Below are 21,053 nucleotides of genomic sequence, written 5' to 3'. Positions count from 1 at the left end.
AATATAGTAAAATGCCATCTCTACTAAAAATACAAAAATAAGCAGGGCGTGGTGGTGGGTGCCTGTAATCCCAGCTACTCGGCAGGCTGAGGTAGGAGAATCACTTGAACTCAGGAGGCGGAGGTTGCAGTGAGTCGAGATCATGCCACTGCACTCCAGCCTGGGGGATAGAGAGACTGTGGCTCCCCACCAAAAAAAAAAAAAAGATTTCATATGTTGCCTTTCTCATAGACGCTCCTTTCTGGACCCCTTAAGTGAAGTATTTTCCTCTGTGGCCTCCAGATTTTCCGAGATTGTATCTTTGAGTGGGAATGATCAATTGGATGGAACACTACCCATCTGGCCCCTAAACAAGGCAACAGAGAATGTGGGGGCCTTGCTGAGGCAGTGAGTTTTCCCCCATTCCCAGCAGGAGGCAGAGCACAGCTAAGGATGGAGGCAGGGTTCCACGCAGAGGGTGTGTTGGGGCCTAGGGCTTGCTGGGGGATAGAGTGGTGGGGACAGGATGGGGAGGGCAGGGGATGCAGCCACCCCATACCGATGTGCCTCCGCGTCAGCTCCACTGCTGCGTTCCTGTTGACGTTAGAGAGCAGCCCTAGGCAGAAGCGCTCCGAGTTGGAGGGGTCGGTGAAGCCGTCCACGGTCATGGATGGCTGTGAGGCGTGGAATGTCTCCCCGACGCGCTGGTTCAGCTCATAGTAGGAGATGGAGCACCAGAAGGCTGGCTCGCAGTAGGTGACTGGCTGCAGGTCTGCGGACACAGAGTAGGCTACTGGGTCAGTGGGTGCCCAGGCCCCATGCTCCCTCGATGGGGTCCCACGGAGGCTCTGGAAAACCATTTCCCTGCATTTCAGAGGGTATTAATAATCTCCCCTACCCCGTGCCTTTTATTGTATAAAACTGGCAGGACCCACCAGAACAAGATGCTCTGGTGTCTGGAGGAGATTCCATCAGCCTTGCCCTGGTATGAGTGTAAAGGGCCATTGATTTCATTTTTTTTTTTTTTTTTTTTAGCTCATAGAGGTCCTGCCCCTCCTGCTTGGCCTTGACTGGATGGAGGGAGTCTTCAAGGAGGGGCTAGGTCAAACCAGAAGAGGACCAGGGGACCACCAAGTACCTGGATGAACCTGGGACAGCCACTGCTTGCACTCACCGTGGGGCAGGCCACGGCTTCTGCACGGTCACCTCCCAGCCTCTCTTGCAAGATCCCCAGAGTAACCCACATTAATCCCTGCCCCTAAAAGGGCTTTCAGGCTTTGGCTCTGCACAGCCTTAGGGGCAAACTCCAGGCCTGTGGAGCAGCAGCTTCCAAGCCTACAGCAGCTGAGTGGGTTCCAAAGGCACACCACATCAGTGCAGTAGACACACCAGGCATCGTCTGCAGACTGAGCCCGGGTCACGTCTGTTATCACAGAAACTGTCTTCCACATTTCCCTAGATGCTGGCTGCTGGGGTGGCAAGGACACAAATGCAGCTGAAGAAAGTTGGGTTGGTCCCAGTTGTCTGTACAGCCTCCATCAGGAGCTCCTCAAAGCAAAACTGCCATCCTGCAAGGGGCTGCTGCCTTTTCTCAGAAGAGTAAATGGTGGCTTCTCCTCACACTGGAGACTTCCCAGCCTTCCATTTCCTGGGGCCTCCTCGCCCTCCTCTTGCCCCAGCAGCCATGGCACTATGCCCTTGGAATTCCCACTCACACTGATGCCACAGCCTCTGGACCAGGACTGCCTTGCGCCCCATGCCAGCCATTTCCAACTGCTTCTCTGTGCTTCTCTGTGAGCCCAGCACACTCTGCCTGATGCCTACCTGAATCCCATCCATGTGCTGAGGAATCAGGGAGCCCCCCATGCTCATTCACACTCTTCCACCTCAAACCTTCAGCCTGGCTCTGAAGTCCCTCTGGCTCTTAAACAGACCTGGAGCCACCCAGTTACTGAGGGTGCACCTCTGTGTGAGTATTGTGACTGTCCAACTCGACCACGGGGTCCTAGGGCCGAGGCTGATATCTCTCCTCCCTCTCTTTAACCTTCAGCGCAGGGCTCTGATGAGGCAGGAGGAGAGACTCACCATGCCCATATCTCAGCCCTGGCCTGAGAACCCTGCTCACTGGGTGCCAGGCAATGTCCAGGAGAGAGCCCACCAGGGACCTCTACTCATCAGACCTACTGAAGGCATGTGGAGCCCAAGAGAGAAAAGTCAAAAGCTGTTCTGCCCACAGGAAGGCGCCTGGTTGCCCCTGCTGGACAGAGTGTCCTGATCCCCCTTTGAGGTCTAGGCACACGATCCCTTCTAAGAGCAAGTAGAACGCTACCACGCACAGCAAAGGGGCAGGCCAGTCACACCCCTGCACTCCACACACACCCAGGAAGTGTCAGCTAGAGGGTTGGGATGCCCTGGGTCAGGTTTTTCAACTTCAGCACTACTGACACTTGGGGCCAGGTAACTCTTTGTTGGGTGGGTGGGAGGGTCTGTACATTGTAGGATGTTTAACAGCATCCTAGTCCCTACTCACTAGGTGCTAGCAGTATACATCCGTATCACCCCCTCAAGTTGTGGCAATAAAAAAAGGCTGCAGATACTGCCAGATGTCTTCTAGGGGGCAAAAAGACCTCCAGTTGAAAACCACTGCCCTAGATATTAACTGGATCATGGGGCAGAAGCTTTAAAGCCATCCTCCAGACAGACTGGAGTTCAGTCTTGGCTCAGGCACAGACTAGATGTGTGGCTGCAAGCAAACCAGCTACTCTCTCTGGGCCTCATCCTTTTTCCTCTCCGTGCTGTTTCTGGAAAGAGCTAACTTACGGGAAGCACAGCGCGCACATCAAGCACTCAGCACATGGTGCTAACAATGATAATAACCCGACTCTATGAACTTGACAACAGCCCGGTCCTATCTTCATCACCATCAAGATGGAGAGGCAAAGCATTCTTGCCCCTTTCCTCTCTTCCTGGGGTGGAGCAAAGGAAGATAAGGATGAAGGCATCAAAGGTACTTAATGGGGAAGGGAGGAATGACAGGGCCAGGAGCAGCTGTGGCTTGTGCCTTGGCTCCTAAGTTGAGGCTGAGCCACGTCAGCCATATCCAGCTCTGGCTTTGCTTGATGCTTCCACATTCCAATGAGATAAGCTATATTCTAAACAATGTGGTCACTAAAATGTGAGCTATGTTGCTTTGGAAACTTAAAAAAAATCCTCCAAGTGCAATCCAAGCATTCAGAGTGGTCAGGCAGTATATCAGTGCTGCTGGCCACCACTGCCCAAGCGCAGGCTCTGCTGATCCTGTGTGATCGTGGCGACGCGACCTCCTTCTGTAACCTCAGTTTTCTAGTCCACACAATGACTGCAGTGCACTAGAAGACAATAAAGCTGCCATGCCTGTAATCCCAGCACTTCAGGAGGCAGAGACAGGTGGATCATGAGGTCAGGAGTTTGAGACTAGCCTGACCAATATGGTGAAACCCTGTCCCTACTAAAAAATACAAAAATTAGCTCGGTGTGATGGTGGTGCCTGCCCGTAGTTCCAGCTACTCAGGAGGCTGAGGCAGGAGAATTGCTGGAACTCGGTTGCAGTGAGCCGAGATCGCACCACTGCACTCCAGTCTGGGCGACAGAGCAAGACTCCATCTCAGAAACAACAACAACAAAGGCAATCAAGCTGACCACCTAGGTCACTGTTCCAGCACGGGTCAGCTTGAACACAGAGCTTTGGCTGGCCCTGGCTGACTCAGCAATGTGGAGAACAGAACACAGTCCTCACCCCAAAATCGTAAAGCCCTGCCCAGCATTCTCTGGGTTTAGTCCAGGCAGAAGAGAAAGAGCTAGGTTCCCAGGAACAGCAACCCAGCCCACCATTCAAAGAAAGAAAAAGCCGGCAGGCCACCCATTGTGGGTGCATGGTTCCAGCACCATGCTCTGGGGAAGGGTAGGCTTCAAGGACCCTCAGAATCAAAGGCGGGCTTGGGGTCCTAGGCCGAGAGGCCCTCCCAAGCAGATCTGGGCCCTTATCCAAACAGCCCTGCAACTCCCAGACACACACTGGACAGTGTTGTGGGAAACCCCGGATACTAGGAGCCTGGCACGTCATTAGGAAGATGCTAGTTTGAGGGAGCAGTGAAATCAGGCCAGTGGCAAAGTCTGCAGGCTGCCATTTCAGAGAGGGCTGTTTGGACAAGCTGCCCTGTGTTCAGAAGTGGGACTGAGTCGGGTCAGCACCCCAGCCATGCACTTTCTATTCTCTGCAAACAACTAAAAGCCAGCTGTGCCTTTCCCTCCTTTCTAGGTCCCTCCCGCCCATCACGCCTCAGCTGCTTCCTCCCGGAACTTGTGCAAGAGGAGAGGCAGACTGGAAAGTATGGTCACCACCTCTGGGTTCTGCCTTCAATGGCACATTTTTCTTTAAAAACCAGTAATGACAACAATAAAAAACACTATATATGCCCTCATTTCTTTCCCAAAGGACTTACCCTTACCCTGGTTAGTACCAGAGAAACCAAAAGGACTCTGGAAAGAAGGCAGCTATAAATGGAGGTTATAGCTACTGCAAAAGCTACAACTTGGCTCTGAGCTTCCTAGTAGACAAGACAAAAAAGGAACATGATATGATACATGGCTCTGGGTGGCGGATGGGCAATGCTTACTAGCTCTTCGGGGGAAACAAAGCTTGTCCTGGCACTAAATTTTAAAAGAAATCTATCTCAGCCTGGGCAAGGTGGGTCACACCTGTAATCCCAGCAGTTTGGAGGCTGAGGTGGGTGGATCACGAGGTCAGGAGTTTGAGACCAGCCTGGCCAATATGGTAAAACCCCATCTCTACTAAAAAATATGAAAAAAATTAGCCAGGCATGGTGGCATGTGCCCATAGTCCCAGCTACTTGGGAGGCTGGGGCAGGAGAATCGCTGGAACTCTGGAAGCGGAGGTTGCAGTGACCAGAGATCATGCAACTGCACTCCAGCCTGGGGAGACTCCATCTCAAAAAAAAAAAAAAAAAAAGTTTCTCAGGGGGAAGTGGCAACCTCTCCCTCCACCAATCAAGCAATTGATTAAGCAAGCAAGGAAATAAGATCTGGTTCCAAGGGTTTACCAACAAATCAGAAGCTTTTTTTTTTTTTTTTTTTTTTTTTAATAAGATGGGGATGGCCAGGCTGGTCTTGAACTCCTGACCTCAGGTGATCCACCCACCTCGGCCTCCCAAAGTGCTAGGATTACAGGTGTGAGCCACTGCGCCTGGCCTACAGAATTGCTTTTTACATTTTTACAGAATTTTTACATTTACAGAATTTTTGCATTTCACCAAAAATACAGAAGCGCCTCTGGGAGAATGACTACTGGGGGTAAGGTGACACACCCCAGTGGAGAGCAGTTTCACCTCCAGGCTGAGCATTCCACACACCTGGGGTGGGAGGCAATGGCACCTGCCCAAGGCCTTCCCTTCAAACAGCCCTGCTCCCGGCCAGACATCTGAGTCTGTGCTGATCTCTCTTCCCAGAGCAGAGGTGTTGGAGACACAGAAACCTCCAGCTTCAGCCATTGTCCCCCGCCCCCACCAGTGTGGTGTCGGCCAGACTTCTCGAGTGGCATGGGGCACTTAATCCACGGCTGGCCCCCTGCCAGCCTAACGCATTGGCTGGCCTCAGTTTTCAGTCCTGTTCCAAGCTGGCACAGACGTTGCATTTTGTTTAAGAAAAAGAAAACAGAATAAAACCCAGAAGGCAACGCTTGGATTAAGGGATGCCTATTAAAAACATGTGCGAGAGATTCAAATCCGGTAAAGGAAGAGGTGGGGAGGCAAGAGGGGGAAATTAACCTTCTCCTATAAATGGAAAGCAAGGAACTGGCCGAGGCCAAGAGCACCACCGCGGCAAGGCAAAGGTCAGAACAGAAAGGGACTGGCTTCCCCCCGGCCCGCCTCACTGCAGAAGGCAGCTCTTCCTTACTCTAGGAGATTCCACACTCCAGATCCCATGTTCCTCATCTGCCACATCTCAGTCCTGCCTGGGTCGTCTGCCTGGACTGCCCACCCCGCTCCTCTGCAGGGACTCCACCTTTAAGGTCCAGCTCACGTGGCTATGAAACACTCCCTCACCGCCTCAATGCTGAATTAGCCTTGTGTCCCAGAAACTGTGTACCTGAGTCTCGGGTGCTATAGGGTGAGGTCTCTGTGAGCCCACGCCAGCTGTGTCCAGCACCCAGGGTACTAATTTCCAACCTATGCATCTGAGGACTAAAACACCAAACCAAGCTGCACAGAGACCCCCATGCCCTTTTAGCTTAGGACCAGCTTACTGCAACCAGAACAGTGGCAAAGTCTAAAAGCCGGACGCTCAGGAGCATGAAGACAGAGCTGGCAGCTGACTTCCTGTCGTCATTTCGCCTGCCTGTGATTTCACAAGTGTGGGGAAGATGGGAGCTGGAGGCTGCCTTAGAAAACAGCCTTAGGTCCAGGCGCGGTGGCTCATACCTGTCATCCCAGCACTTTGGGAGGCCGAGGCGGGTAGATCACTTGAGGTCAGGAATTCAAGACCAGCCTGGCCAACACGGTGAAACCCTGTCTCTACTAAAAATACAAAAATTCGCCGGGTGTGGTGGTATGCACGTATAATCCCAGCTACTCAGGAGGCTGAGGCAGGAGAATTGCTTGAGCCTGGGAGGCGGAGGTCGCAGTGAGCTCAGATTGTGCCACTGCATTCCAGCCTGGGCGACAGAGTGAGACTCCGTCTCAAAACAAAAAAAGAGCCTTGGGCAGCAGCATGAAGATACCTGGAACTAGGCTGGGCCTGTGCCCTGGGCCGCTGTCCATCCCCAGGGCCGGTGGCCTTCGGGCTGCCCCGCCACCACAGTCCCATCCCTGCCTCTCTCTCCTGGCACTGGCACTCTGGGAAGCCATTGCCTCCTTAAACTCCAGCTCAACTGCTCCCCCAGGGCTCTCCCTGGCACATTATTTTCCTTGGTCACAGCTCCTCCCTAATTGTCTCACTTTAAAGCAGGGAGCAACTTACTCACCCAGCAGAAGCCAGCTCACTACCTTTTTCCTCTCTCCACCTGCCTCCTCCTTCCCCTCCACTTGCCCCAATCCTTCCGACTTAAATGCCTAGGAAATTCCCAGTGACTCACCCAGCAAGCGCGCTGTGTCTAACAGGCATATCACCTGCTCATATCCCCTTCCCTGCAAACAAAGGTGCCAGGGTCTCTGAGAGCCTGCCTGGGGGCAGGATGCTGAGCTAGGTCTCAACCAGGAGTCTCTGCCCCTTACCAGAAGTGGCTTTACTGTGGCAAGGAGGCTTAACCTTCCTCAGACCCGAGCCTGGGGCTAATGCCTGGAGTGGGGAGGAAATGAAAGGAGAAGCCAGATGTCCTCTGCTTTCTTTCTTTTTGTAGGGTAATTTCATAATAATCTCTTTAAAAGAAATAATCAGATGTCCTGAGATGTCCCCGTGTCTTCCTAGGAAGAGCTCCCTGTGTTTGCTTCCATCCTAGGGTTTGGGACGCGCTGACTGTGAGCCAGTGCAAAGGCTGCGCTGCTGGTTGCCTCCACCTCCCCACCTTTCACTTGCCCTTCAGCGCACTGCTGACTTCAGCCCCCACCCCTCCCCACAAACTGCTCCCTAAAGGCTGCCCTTGAACCCCTGATTCCAAATGCAAGGCCTCTTCTTACATCTCATTTTGCATCTCCACAGGACCTGCTCATGGCCACCATCCTTTAGGGCTTCCTCCCCTCGGCTGCCGTGACCCCATCATCCCCCTGACCTCAGCCTTCCCCAAGAACCCCCGACACACACAACCCAGGTGTGTCTCTGGCTGTTTTTCCCTCTTGAGCTGGGTCTGCCTCTCCACTAAATTCATCCATGCCATGACTTTGGCCAAACGTCATCAGTGTTTCCAGAGTGAGATCTACAGCTGGGCAGTGGGGCAGTAAGAGCGAACTGCAGGGTGGTGGTTCACGCCTGGAATTCCAGCACTTTGGGAGGTCAAGGTGGGCAGATCACGAGGTCAGGAGATCGAGACCATACTGGCCATCATGAAACCCCGTCGCTACTAAAATACAAAAAAGCTGGTCGTGGTGGCGCGCACCTGGAGTCCCAGCTACTCAGGAGGCTGAGGTAGGGGAATCACTTGAATCCAGGAGACAGAGGTTGCAGTGAGCCGAGGTCGTGCTGCTGCACTCCAGCCTGGGTGAGTGCCTGAACCCTCAGAGGACTTCATTTGCACCTATTTCTTGTGTTAGAATCATTTTTGGTCCCGCTTACTGATCCCAACAAGGCTGTAGCCTCCTGATGGCTGGGTCTGTGGTCCCTCTTCCAATCCCCCTCCTGAACTGGCATGCAGACAAGAAGTATCCGGGGATGAGGGAGTGCGGAAGAGGCAGGCAAGCAGGCAGGGCTTACCCCCAGGGGCCACAGCCTAGCATTTGTCTCCAACGTAAAAGTCAGCAAATGCCTTGCCTGAGCCTTGTTCCTCCAAGTGAGGAAGGTGGGGATAGCTGGTCTAAACGGCCCAGCAAGGCAGTGTCATGCTGCGATGGGGTGCACGCTCTGGAGTGACAGGGCCTGAGTTCAAAGCCAGCTTCTCCATTCGCTAGCTGTCAATCTGGGGCACGAGTTCACTGATTTCTTCCCTGGTTTCCTAATCTATAAAAGGAACAATCACAACACTTCTGCCTTATAAAGTTACAAGGATTGGGTTAATGCACAGGAAGCACTCTGAATACCAGTAAACAGCAAACTCTCAAGAAATGTTTGCCATCATCCTCACCATCTCACCCGCTTCCAGCTATGACGCTGGGAGTCCAGGCGACCTTTCTAGGTAAGGATGAAATCAATGGTTTCAATAGGTGAAGGGAGCACAGGGGCTAATGAAGAAGAGAAGAAGCCGGGCCTGTCAGCGCAGTGTCTCACCCAGAATCCTAACCATGACTCGCTCAGCGACTCGCCCCTGATTCACACCTTCCCAGTAGAGGTGCAACTATGCCAGTGCAAAGTGCACCCATTTTCTGATGGCCAGGCTAGGGGATGGGTCTCCCTTTGGAAGAAATAACCTACCAATTCTTAACTCTCAGGCAAGCTGCCTGAGGAAGGGCAGGAGGGAATGAGAACCATGTCAACAGGGGACGCTGCCTCAAGTCCAAGCTCAAGAAACAAACATCCCATCATTCTCGTCTACACCATCTAGCCATCTAGAGGGCAGTTCGCAGCAAACTACCACCTTTGAGTCTAAACCACTGCATCCGGCATCAGCCACCTCCAAGCTGCCTTGGGACTGCTGTGGTTTCAAAGGCAAGTGTCTGCTCAAAAGGCTGTTGACTAAAAGTGTTACCTTGACCCCAGGAAGGTTTTAAAATGGCACAGAAAGGCTGGGCATGGTGGCTTAAGCCTGTAATCCCAGCACTTTGGGAGGCCAAGGCAGACGGAGCACCTTAGGTCGGGAGTTCGAGGTCAGCCTGACCAACATGGAGAAACCCCATCTCTAATAAAAATACAAAATTAGCCAGGCGTGGTGGCGCGTGCCTGTAATCCCAGCTACTCGAGAGCCTGGGGCAGGAGAACTGCTTGAACCCGGGAGGCAGAGGTTTCAGTGAGCCAAGATCACACCATTGCACTCCAGCCTGGGCAACAAGAGCAAAACTAGTTCTAAAAAAAAAAAAAAAAAAAAGGATGGAGGGGGCACAGAAAATAAATCTAAAGCAGCCAATCTCAAAAGCTGATCATGGCCTTTAATTTCTCAAGTGTTAGCTTTGCTTCTAGCCTTCAGTTTGTTTTTAATAACTCAGTCCTTTCATATCAGGAATCTGACCTTCCCTCTGCAAAGCCCAGAACTCACAGTGATATTATTTTACAAAAATGTTAAAAACAGATCCCCCCAAGTCACATCCCACCCTTCCCAGGTCAGCCGGCTTTAAAGGGTTTCAGACATCTCTTATATCCCAAATGATGAGTTTCTTCATCTGACGCTGTCAGTCAAGGTCTGGAAGCAAATGGGCACAAAAGCCAGTCCAATCCACTTTGATTTGCCAAGAAATATTAACCAGTTCTTTTCCTGAGCCACAAATTCAGCCTCCGTAATAAAGCCCCAAAGAAAATCCAACTTACATTTTCTAAAACCACCGGACCCGAATAAAAAAAAAAAAACTCCCCTCAATAAAAACTAAACGGATATTTCATTTGTTTTGAGCCCTTTGGCAGGACCCTTGAAAGCCTATCCCAGGCCGCAGAACTGAAGGACCCTATACTGGGTTAGAAAAGTCAGTCTTGGGAAAACTGACCCAGAAGTCTAGCAACAGAGGAATGTTGTGGAAACAATGGATCCTCTACTCCAAAACATCATGAGATAACGTACAACGATAAACAAAACACCTAAATATGGGAACGTGTTTACAAAATAACATAAGGAGAAAAAGGAGTGAAAAAACCAGATATGCACTATGATCTCAGTGGCAAGGCACAGATATATATATGCCTGATACACAAATATCAGGGCTTCGAGCACACAGAGGCAGTTCTGTTAGGGTGGTGGGATTATGGGCACTTTGACTTTATTTTCGAATTCCTTATATGCTGCTGTTTTAAGAAAAATTACATAACTATAAGATGAAATACTCGAATAAGTATATCTGAAACAAATCTATAAATGTCAGGGGGCTGGAGTCTGCACGGCTGTCCATGGCTCTGCACCAAACCTCACACGTATACTTAGCTGACCACAGACCCTCGTTCTGCTGGGCATAAAGTCTAGGGAATTTTCATTCACTCACGTCTACCCACCCCCCAGGGGAAATTCAAACCCGGCATATGGTTGGCTTTCCTGCCACTGCTGTTCTCAGGTTTCGCCGTTCTGTGGTGACCTCAGCATCACCGTAACCAGAAACCTGATGGGCTGAGCTGGGCTGATGGTGGGGGTCGGGGGAGAGCCTTACCTTCAGGGCCCCCTCCCCACACTAGTGACCCACCAGGGCTTCAGTGAGAGGCGGTTCCAGTGTGTGCACAAGGAGATACTTACCCAAGTTATTGTGTGCTGGGGACATCGGATTCGGGGATAGGTTTGGAGAACCTGCGAGGTGAGACACAGTTGTGAGACTTCGCAAAAGATTCTTGGCCTGGAGAGCCAAATTACTGAACACTTACATCAAGGTCGGGTAGCTCAACACAGCAGAAAGAAAACCCTGGACTAAGCCTCCGAGTCCCAGGAGAAGGCCTACCCCATACTCTTGCCTCTACTCTCCCTCCCTGGGCCTCCATTTCTTGTCTGGAATGAACGGATTGAGTAGATGATCTCAGAGGTCTCTGATGGTTTTATGATCCTAACCAAGACTCCCAGCTCAGGGCTGCTAAGTTCTCAACTAGAATAGGTGACACCTTTTTTCTTTAGCTTACACCACCTGCCCTATTAACTATGGCCTCAGGACAATGAGAGGAGCAGGGAAACCCTTCTCCCAAACTGCAAAGACCCAGGCAGCAGGAGGCCAGTCCTCCCACACACGAGGGGCTTGAAGCCTCCCCAACGTCACCAGCCACTGACTTTGGTCAGAGGCCGCAAACAGCTCAGGTGCTGGAAAGACTGATTTCAGGAAACTCACAAACCTGCCTCAGAAACCCTGCAACTCCGCAACCAGACTTGACACTCTGCAAAAGATGATGGTGCACATGGGGAAAAGCCTACATCTACCCAAGTCTTACTCTACTGTGTTCTCTCCTCCTCTCACCTCCAGAAAAAAAGAACTCACGTGGTATCAGCCTTCCAAAATAAACAGTGGACACCTTTCCAGAGCAGCATTCTGCTTGTCCCCCTCCTTCGTTCCTCTGTCAAGGAGGCTGCAGAGGCTGGGCACAATGGCTCACATCTATAATCCCAGCACTTTGAGAGGCCGAGGCTGGGGGATCACTTGAGCCCAGGAGTTTGAGACCAGCCTGGGCAATATGGGGAGACCCCATCTCTACAGAAAAAAAAAATAGCCAGGAGTAGTGAAGGCTGAGCTTAGGAGAGATCACGGCTGCAGTGAGCCGTGTTTGCACCACTGCACGCCAGCCTGGGCAACACAGTGAGACTCTGTTTCAAAAAATAATAATTAAAATAAAAAAGGAGGCTACTTACTAACCATCCTGTGGGGTCTGGTTCCACCCCATGAAATCTACCAGTCCCGAGACTGCGTCCAGCATCCGGCCTCAAGCGAATGCTGCCTTGCGCTGTTGGTGGGGGTCTTTTCTTTTGTCCTAACTCAGCTGTAACCTCCTTGAGGGCAAAGGAAGAATCATGGATTTCTCCTTCTCACCTGTAGCCCCTAATTTAAAGGGGGATGCGGAATATTCACTGGGAGAACTGAGTTACAGAATCAGTCACAGGGTCTGGATACCCCTGCGAATCAGCTATGTGAGTTTGGCTAAGCCGTTTAACTTCCCTGAGCCTTAATGTTTTCCTCAGGTATAAAATGAGGATAATATCATCCAGTGTGTGACATGTGAAAATTAAGTGAGACCATGCACACAGAAGTGCTTATGCCATGACCGCTACATGGCAGACACTCGATAAATGCTTGTCCCATTTTGTGGTATCCTGAACCACGAAGACCTAGGAAGTCCATCTCGCAAGTCTAAAAGGGGGCATATGCAGGTGAGGGGACACAGGGGACAACAAGATGACCCTCTGGCCCTGAGACACTACCACACCCCTGCGGGCAGGGAAGCCAAGCGCATGGGCAACTGGACTATCCAAGCAGGCAACTCTGAGTGAAGAACAGAGACAGACAGGAGGGCTCCCACCCACCACCCGCACGCTGGCTGGGGTCCGCAATCTAGTCTGTGTCTACTTTGGATAAATCACTCATGTTCACAACAAGGCCCTCCAGGCACACTCAATGAGAGGACAGGAAGAAGGGAGAGGGGACAGAGAAAATGAGGGCACAAAGGAGGAAGATAAGGGAGAAGAAATGAGAGCTGACAGGGTGAGATCCGGGCTGCTCTTTCCAATCTCCAGCCCCTCTGGACCGTGTGTGTTTGTAACGATAATCACTGTGCAAATATGGAGAGCAGCAGAGAGGGAAGAGGGAACGCAGAGTGGGAAGAAACGCAGCAGCTGGAGAGATGCTGCTCCGCTGGCCTGCTTCCCGTGCCTGCGATGAATAGCTGCAGGCTTGCAGCAGTCACTTGGCATCGGATACAGGAAGGTCTTCGATGCATTCCAGCTGGTTCGCGTTGCTAGCCACTCTGCCGGGTGGGTGTGTTTCACGGGGTGTGCTCAACCCAAAGGTGCCACGATGCCCAGGCTGGCTTTCAGCAACTACAACGTACATGCGAGTCTCGTTCTCTCAGGAACTGCACAATCTCAGCCAGGTGTGGTGTAACCCCGGCACTTTGGGAGGCCAAGTGGGCAAATCACCTGAGGTAAGGAGTTCAAGACCAGCCTGGCCGACATGGCAAAACCCTGTCTCTCCTAAAAATATAAAAATGGGCCAGGTGTGGTGGTGCACACCCACAATCCCAGCTACTTGGGAGGCTGAGGCAGGAGAATCGCTTGAACCTGGGAGGCAGAGGTTGCAGTGAGCCAGGATCGCACCATTGCACTTCAGCCTGGGAGACAGAGGGAGACTCTGTCTTGGCAAAAAAAAAGCATTGCACAATCTCTTCTGGGCTGTATGTGAGGGCAGGTGGCTCCACTATGTCTAGCAGCTCTGTGCGTACAAGGCACGCCTACCATCATTGGAATGGAACATCTGCGGGGCTCCCTCTCCCCCTCTCCCAACCACACACAACTCAGTACACATTCTATGTGGCAGCTGGGGTTCAATTCAAGAAGCTGCTGGTCTGGAGCCAATTTGGTCCTATAACAAATGATATGGGAAACATCTGGAGATGTAGCAGGAGAGAGCTAAACCCAGCCTCCCACGGCAGGAGCACACACATCACATGTGGTCGTCACACAAAAATACTGGCTTCAGGAGTCTCCACTGGTCATCCAAAGAAGGCATTAGTTCCATTCAGCCTCTTCCTGCCTCCCACCCAACTGTTTGAATTGATCAAGGCCACTCTCCACCCTGCTGCTGGTAACATCTCACTAAGGCACCGGCCCTGCTTACCGCCTGCAGTGGTTCCCATCAGCCCTGACTAAATGCCAAGTTGTCTGTCTAGCTTGAAGGTCCACCACACTTGGACACCTATGTGAAGGGCCCTCCCATCTTTCTCCCCACTGGAGAGAGTGTACCGTCCAGCCACGCTGAGCTCCCTGGGCTGGACACTCCCTGGACTCCAGATACACTGAGCTCTCACTGTCCCCACAATGCACCAGGCTCTCCTGCCCAACCCCCATGACTCTGCCTGACACGGCCCCTGCCTACCCTGACAGCTTGGCTAACACCTACACATCACCAAGACTCAATCTGGGGAGAAACCTGGAATGCAAGGTGCTGCTCCTCCCCAGACGGAGTGAAGTCGCCCTGCTGTGTGCCCAAAGCCATGCGGCATCTTCCATCAGGGCATCCACGAGATGGTCTCGTGACTGCTGGTTGTCCTGTCAATCTCCCCCACCATCTGTGAGCAGCTTGGACTCTCTTCTATGCCCTGCCCCTTGCACATCGTGGTTGCTCTACAAATACTGGAGAGAGAGATAGGAGGGAGGGAGGGGGTGAAGAGGAAAGGATGGAAGGGATGAACCCACGAGCTGCTCATCAGTTAAGAATAAAAGCACACCCCAGCCAGGTGCAGTGGCTCACACCTGTAATCCCAGCACTGTGGGAGGCCAAGGCAGACAGATCATGAGGTTAGGAGTTTGAGACCAATCTGGCCAATATGGTGAAACCCCTTCTCTACTAAAAATACAAAAATTAGCCAGGCATGGTGGTGTGCACCTGTAGTCCCAGCTACTCAGGAGGTTGAGGCAGGAGAATCGCTTGAACCCAGAAGCCAGAGGTTACAGCGAGCCAAGATCACGCCACTGCACTCCAGCCTGGGTGGCAGAGGGAGACTCTGTCTCAAAACGACAAAACAAAACAAAAAAAATGCACACCCTGCATGACTGACCTGCGTCCATGCTGTGGTTCATCTGGTGGTCACTCGTTTCTCCATCTTCACTCAGGTAGCCAGGGGGTGGGGTCTCTGGGAATCAGAAGGAAGGTGGCCCGTTAAAAGGCCTTCACAGCTTGGCTCTGAGACACGTTTTGCAAACACATCACACATGCACACCATGATGCTAGTGTCCGTGGCCACAGGAGCTCCAGGACTCGGAGTAGAGGTACCAGCCCCTGGTTCTGTTGGCCTTGCCCCTGTCCACCTCTGACTCCCACTTGGATCATAACTGCCGGTGCTCGCGCAGGACCGGACCAACTCCCAAGTCTGAAATGCGTACTCCTAGATCCTCTACCGGGCTAAATTCTCCCCCCATCCTTCAAGGTGAGGGTTAAGCCGCACCCCCTCCAGGGAGGCGTCTGGACGCGCCTCCGCCTCACCCCTCTTTGTCCTCTGAAGATCTGCAGGCTCAGACCTGCCCTTTGGTCCCTGCTCTCTTCTCCTGCGCAGACTTGATGTTATTTTTGTTGTCTCTAGGGGATGTGTCTTAGCTCCGCAGTTTCTCTGAAACCGCCCCAGACCTTGACTGAAGCCCTCCAAGGTTTGCTCTTTGAACAGGGAGTAGCTGACTTACCCTCAGGATGCCAGGGCTACCCGCGAAGGATCTGAGAAGGTGGGACAGTGGGTCTCTCCATAACACTCTGACCCAAGCACACAGGCCTGCAGCCAACCTCAGCCCAGTAAACTAACCCAGGAGGAACGTCACGTCCAAATGAGAATGCTCTAAGAGGAACACAGCGGGAGGACTGCCCCAGCCAGCAAAAGTGACTAGCCCAAGTGCTGCCAAGCCCAGCTTTCCTGGAGCCTGAAAGTGCTGGTGATTCACACATTATTTGCATGTAAATGAGGGGCTTCTAAAAACATTTGCAGTCTTTGACTGCGAAGTCCGTTTCTCTCTGCCTGCAGAGTGAAAACTCAAAGTTGGCCTCAATTCCCACCCAGGTTGGAGCCCCTCACCCAGGCCTGATGCCCAGACGAATTCACGGAGCCAGCTCTCCACACTTGTGGCCTGGCCGTCAGCTCACTCCCCGCCTCTGCAGACCCCTAGTCCATCGGGGACAGAATGCTGGTCCCGGCCTCAAGGGTGGTGAGAGAAATAGTGTTGCTATTTCTGCTTCCAAAATAAATGACTGCATCAAGGCCGGGCGGAAGGGTCACGCTGCTCCTCTATGCCAAGAAAAGCATCACCAGTGAGCGGGGAGCTGAGGCCACGGGTCCTCTCCTAACAGGGATGCGGTTCTGAGTCAGAGGCCCTCAGGCCAGAGCTGTGTACAGAGAAGGGGTGAGCAGGGGATGGCTCGGGGGCAGAGATTGGGGCCACAGGACTGATGTCGGGGCTGACCGCTGCCCCTGCCTCCCAGGCCAGCCTGCGCCACCCACGTGCCTACCTGGAATATTGCTCTGGGGCTCGATGCCTGCGGGGAAGTTAGTGTTTTCGGGGATGGAATGGCTGTAGTCGTCCAGTGGGGGGAACTCGGCCGGGATCTCTGTGTGGCGTGGTACCAACACAGGAGGTAGAACTGTCCGGGGGAGACAGAGCAGAGGTGGCTCAGCGTCCATGCCAGACCAGCACCAAAGTCCCCACACCCCCAAGTGCACCGCAAACCCTGTGGGGGGGTGGCAGGGGAGAGGTGATGACTCCCCCTCCCCAGCAGCTGTTGACCCCACCGGTGGGCCGGCGGCATACCTGGTGTCTCTACTCTCTGGTAGTGGTAGGGGTTCACGCAGACCTCGTCCTTCTTCATATTGAAGGCGAACTCACACAGCTCCATGGCCCGCAGCTCGTGGTGGCTGTGCAGGTCGGGCCATCGCCACAGGCGGCAGTAGATGACATGAGGGAGCCCTTTCCGATGGGACACCTGCAACCGGCCATCCAAGGACCTGTGGGGATGGGGAGGAGCAGAAAGAGAGGGAGATGTGGGCTGTGCTTGCTTTCTGCAGAGTCCGGCCTTCTGCTTTCAGACACTCGGAAAGCTCTCCCTCCCCTCATTTCTCCCAGACCCAGAGGTCCAGGAGATGAGAGCCCTGCTAGCTGTGAGTGCCGGGAGGGATCTCAGGAGAAGACGACAGAGGCCCCCTGTGGAAGGGGAGGACCCTCAGCTGGTAGAGCAGGCCTCACCCACCAGGCCCCAGTGGGTTCCCCGACTTTGTACTGCTCGTCAGGGAGCTGGGTTCCACGTGAAGGCCCCACACTTCAATTGTGCTTGGAAAAGGTCCAGGAGCCTCTCATCGGCTTCCTTCTCAGCCCAGTGGTGCGGAGAGGGGACAGGGCTGGGGAGGACAATGAGAGTTCTTTAGGCACGGATATCAGGACTACAGTGATGCCAAGAAGAGCGACAGAGTACACACGCTGCCTCCCCTCACTCACCTAGGTCTCCCTCACACATTAGAAAGTCGGGGAAAAAAGAAAACTTGCCTTTCCTCCTTTCCCTCTTTCTTAGTTATTATTTGTGGTGAGCAGGATGGGAAAGAGGGAAATTAAAGGGATTTTTATTTTTTTGAGACAGAATCTCTGTTTCTAGGCTGAAGTGCGGGGGCGTGATCTCGGCTCACTGCAACCTCCGCCTCCTGGGTTTAAGTGATTTTCCTGCCTCAGACTCCCGAGTAGCTGGGACTACAGGCACACACCACCAAGCCCGGCTAATTTTTGTATTTTTAGTAGAGACTGAGTTTCGCCATGTTGGCCAGGCTAGTTTTGATCTCTTGACCTCATGATCTGCCTGCCTCGGCCTCCCAAAATGCTGGGATTACAGGCGTGAGCCACCACACCCGGCCTTTTTACTTTTGATACAGGGTCTTGCTCTATCACTCAGGCTGGAGTGCAGTGGCGTGATCTTGACTCACTGCAACCTCCACCTCCAGGGCTTAAGCCATCCTCCCAGCTCAGCCTCCCAAGTAGCTGGGAGCACATGTGCACACTACCGTGCCCACCTACAAATGGGCAGTGCTGTGACTCTGTGTGAACGATGTCTTCTATGGTGATGTGGCCAAGCAGCTATGACCTGGTGCCCTCACTTCTCAAGCCAGCCCAAAGCGTGGTCCCTGGCCAGCAGCAGAGGTTCAGGGAAGTCTGTTAAAAATGTACACTCTCAGCGCCTACCCCAACCTACTAAATCAGAATCTTTCCTTTTGTGAAATCCCCAGGAGATGGCATGACAAGAGTCTGGGCAGCCTACAGGACAGGATGACTGGGGAGCTGAGGGGAGTGGGGGGGCAGCAAAAGCATCGCCAGCTATGGGCAAGGCTGGAGGCAGAAGGCTTCTGGAGGGATGGGAGACTTCAGATGGTGTCTGGTATCAGACAGGTGAGGAGATGCCACTAAAATAGAATCCCCTATTTAACACACATTTAATGAGCACCTATTATGTGTAGCACTAAGGATACAGTGGTAAGGAAAGAGACTTCACCGTGAGAAAGGGCCAGCAAAGTGGTCCCTGTCTGCATGGACCCTCCAATCCACTGGGCAAGACTGACATAAATCAAACAGTCACTAAAACCACTTTGGGAGGCCGAGGTGGATGGATCGCTTGAGGCCAGGGGTTCGAAACCACCCTGGTCAACATGGTGAAACCCGGTCTCTATTAAAAGTACAGAAGTCAGCCAGACATGGTCGCGGGCACCTGTAATTTCAGCTACTGAAGAGGCTGAGGCAGGAGAATCACTGGAACCCGGGAGGGGGAGGTTGCAGTGAGCCAAGATTGTGCCACGGCACTCCAGCCTGGGCAACAGGGTGAGACTCTGTTTCAAATTATCATCACCATCATCATCACAGAAACCTACAATTACACACAATGAAAGTGTCCTGAAGGAAAATAACAGAGAACCCCAAGAGTACATGACCATGGCACCCCACTTTGCTGAAGGGTTGGACAGGGCATCTCAGAGGAGGTGACAGTTAACCTGAAAGCCTAAAGGGTAAGTAAGAACCAGGCAAAGGCAAAGGGGCGTGGGAGAAGGGCAGGACAAGGAGAGGGAAGGGCACATGCAAAGGCCCTGTGGAAAGTGGAAAACATGGTAAGGCCGGAAGAGAATGAAGGCCAGAGTGACTGGAGAGGGGATCATGGGAGAGAGCTGGGTCGAGACGAGGCTGGGGAGGCAGACAGGGCTACTCCGCATGACCCTGAAGGCCATGATAAGGGGTTCTCCTGTTTTCTTTTTCTTTTTTTTTTTTGGAGACGTAGTCTTGCTCTGTTGCCCAGGCTGGAGTGCAGTGGTATGATCCTGGCTCACTGCAACCTCTGCCTTCCAGGTTCAAGCAATTCTCCTGCCTCAGTCTCCCAGTACCTGGGATTACAGGCACGTGCCACCATGCCCAACTAATTTTTGTATTTTTAGTAGAGATGTGGCTTCACTCTGTTAGCCAGGCTGGTCTCGAACTTCTGACCTCAAGTGATCCTCCCGCCTCGGCCTCCCAAAGTGCTGGGATTACAGGCATGAGCCACTGTGCCCAGCCGTGTTCTCCAGTTTTCTGAAAGTAGTATGTAGCCTCTGAGATGTATAAATGGGCTGTGCATGTGTGTGAAAAAGGCCCCATGAAACTCTGGCTACATGTAACCAACAGGTTGCAGGCAGGTAGCAGGAACAGAAGTGGGGAGCGAATGAGATGGATGCTCATGAATCACAGGTATCCTGTTAAGAGGCAGGACTGCTCTTTCTTCAAGGAGGCCCAACCTAGGACCCCGCCAGTCAGTGCCATGATTTTTTTAATGCTGGGTAGGGCTGGCAGTGAGACATCTGCAAGCTTTCCCTCTGTGCCTTCTTATGACCGAGGGCACCCATTTGCCTGAATACACAGAATTCACGGGCACTCTGTGAAGAAGGGGCTGGCCAGATGCCACCAGCAGCACCAACCAAAGAGAGAAACAGAGGGATTTCATCGCACTCTGGATTAAATCTGCACGCCACCGGCCTGGGAAGCGGAAAGGACAGACAAAGGTCAGAGCTGGGCTTGGTCACAGGAACTGACCCAGAGCTGCTGACTAAGGGCCTCTCGAAGGATGTAATTACCTTCCTCCCATGGGGCCCAAGAACAAGGAACCCCTACAGCTGAAAAACAGTAATTACCAGGCAGAACAGGAGGACAGCCCGGAACTCATCCCTGAGGTATAGAAGGAGGACTGGCGGATGTGGAGTCATAAGACCTGGGGTCAAGGAGGGTTCTACTCTCCTAGCTGGGAGACACTGGCAGCTCGTCAGCTTCCTAGGACACTCAGTCATCTCATCTCCAAGATGGGGTATTCTCCTGCCCTCATCCCGACCTCGTGAAGCTTGGTTTCCATTTGAAAGTGCTTCATAAACACCCACAAATTAGCATTATTATTTTACATCACAGCAGCTACTCCCCAAGTCCAATCCTGGACCAGTAGGGTGAGCTGGAGAAAAAGGGAGAGTGGGAAGTGGCGAGTGGGAACAGAGAATTATTCAGCTGTTCTCCTACAAAGCCACGGAGTGCCCACAGATTAGGGAAGTGGCCACATTTGCTCTTCAGGACTTCATAGCCTCCTCTGCAAGAGGCCTCGGAGAAAAGCTCAGGCCAGCAGCGGGGGAGAATGAGGCTGGGGAGGTAAGCTCCATCCACGTGACAGAAGTGGGTGGCCCTCTTGCCTTAAAAGTAATATTAATCATACATGAATTATTTTGATAGTAACTCAATTTTTAAAAGCAAGGGAACAGGCTGGGCACAGAGGCTTATGCATGTAATCTCAGCATTTTGGGAGGCCAAGGCAGGCAGATCACGAGGTCAGGAGATCGAGGCCATCCTGACTAACAGGGTGAAACCCCGTCTCTACTAAAAATACAAATATTAGCCAGGCACAATGCCTGTAGTTCCAGCTACTCGGGAGGCTGAGGCAGGAGAACTGCTTAAACCCAGGTGGCAAAGATTGTAGTGAGCCAGTATCATCCCACTGCACTCCAGCCTGGGCAACAGAGTGAGACTCAATCTCAAAAAAAAAAAAAAAAAGCAAGGGAGCTCCAGTAATCAAGGCAGTAGGATAATGGCACAAGGACTG

At 52.5% G+C, this 21,053-nt stretch overlaps 1 protein-coding gene across 6 annotated transcripts in view; it reads right to left on the bottom strand.

Moving 5' to 3' along the window:
- SMAD3 (SMAD family member 3) overlaps nt 1-21,053 on the bottom strand; it is a 137,273-nt gene that overhangs the window by 13,566 nt on the left and 102,654 nt on the right. For 4 of the 6 annotated variants that reach the window (XM_012451372.3, XM_064381929.1, XM_012451374.3 and 1 more), the window contains exons 2-6: nt 16,730-16,923; nt 16,431-16,562; nt 14,998-15,072; nt 10,988-11,038; nt 539-751 (exon numbers count right to left, since the gene is read on the bottom strand). In XM_012451372.3, the coding sequence (XP_012306795.1) occupies nt 539-751; nt 10,988-11,038; nt 14,998-15,072; nt 16,431-16,562; nt 16,730-16,923 (665 nt within the window). Of the gene's footprint in view, nt 1-538; nt 752-10,987; nt 11,039-14,997; nt 15,073-15,616; nt 16,253-16,430; nt 16,563-16,729; nt 16,924-21,053 lie in introns of those variants that run through there. The other 2 variants (XM_021667496.2, XM_021667497.2) reach the window with 2 other exon arrangements.

The sequence above is a fragment of the Aotus nancymaae genome, unplaced genomic scaffold, assembly GCF_030222135.1.
Source record: "Aotus nancymaae isolate 86718 unplaced genomic scaffold, 86718_ANA_hifiasm-v0.15.2.pri h1tg000003l, whole genome shotgun sequence".
In the NCBI taxonomy this organism is placed as follows: Eukaryota; Metazoa; Chordata; class Mammalia; order Primates; family Aotidae; genus Aotus; species Aotus nancymaae.
The sequence above is the reverse complement of the archived record's forward strand: the minus strand, read 5'-3'. Positions and strand labels throughout refer to the sequence as shown.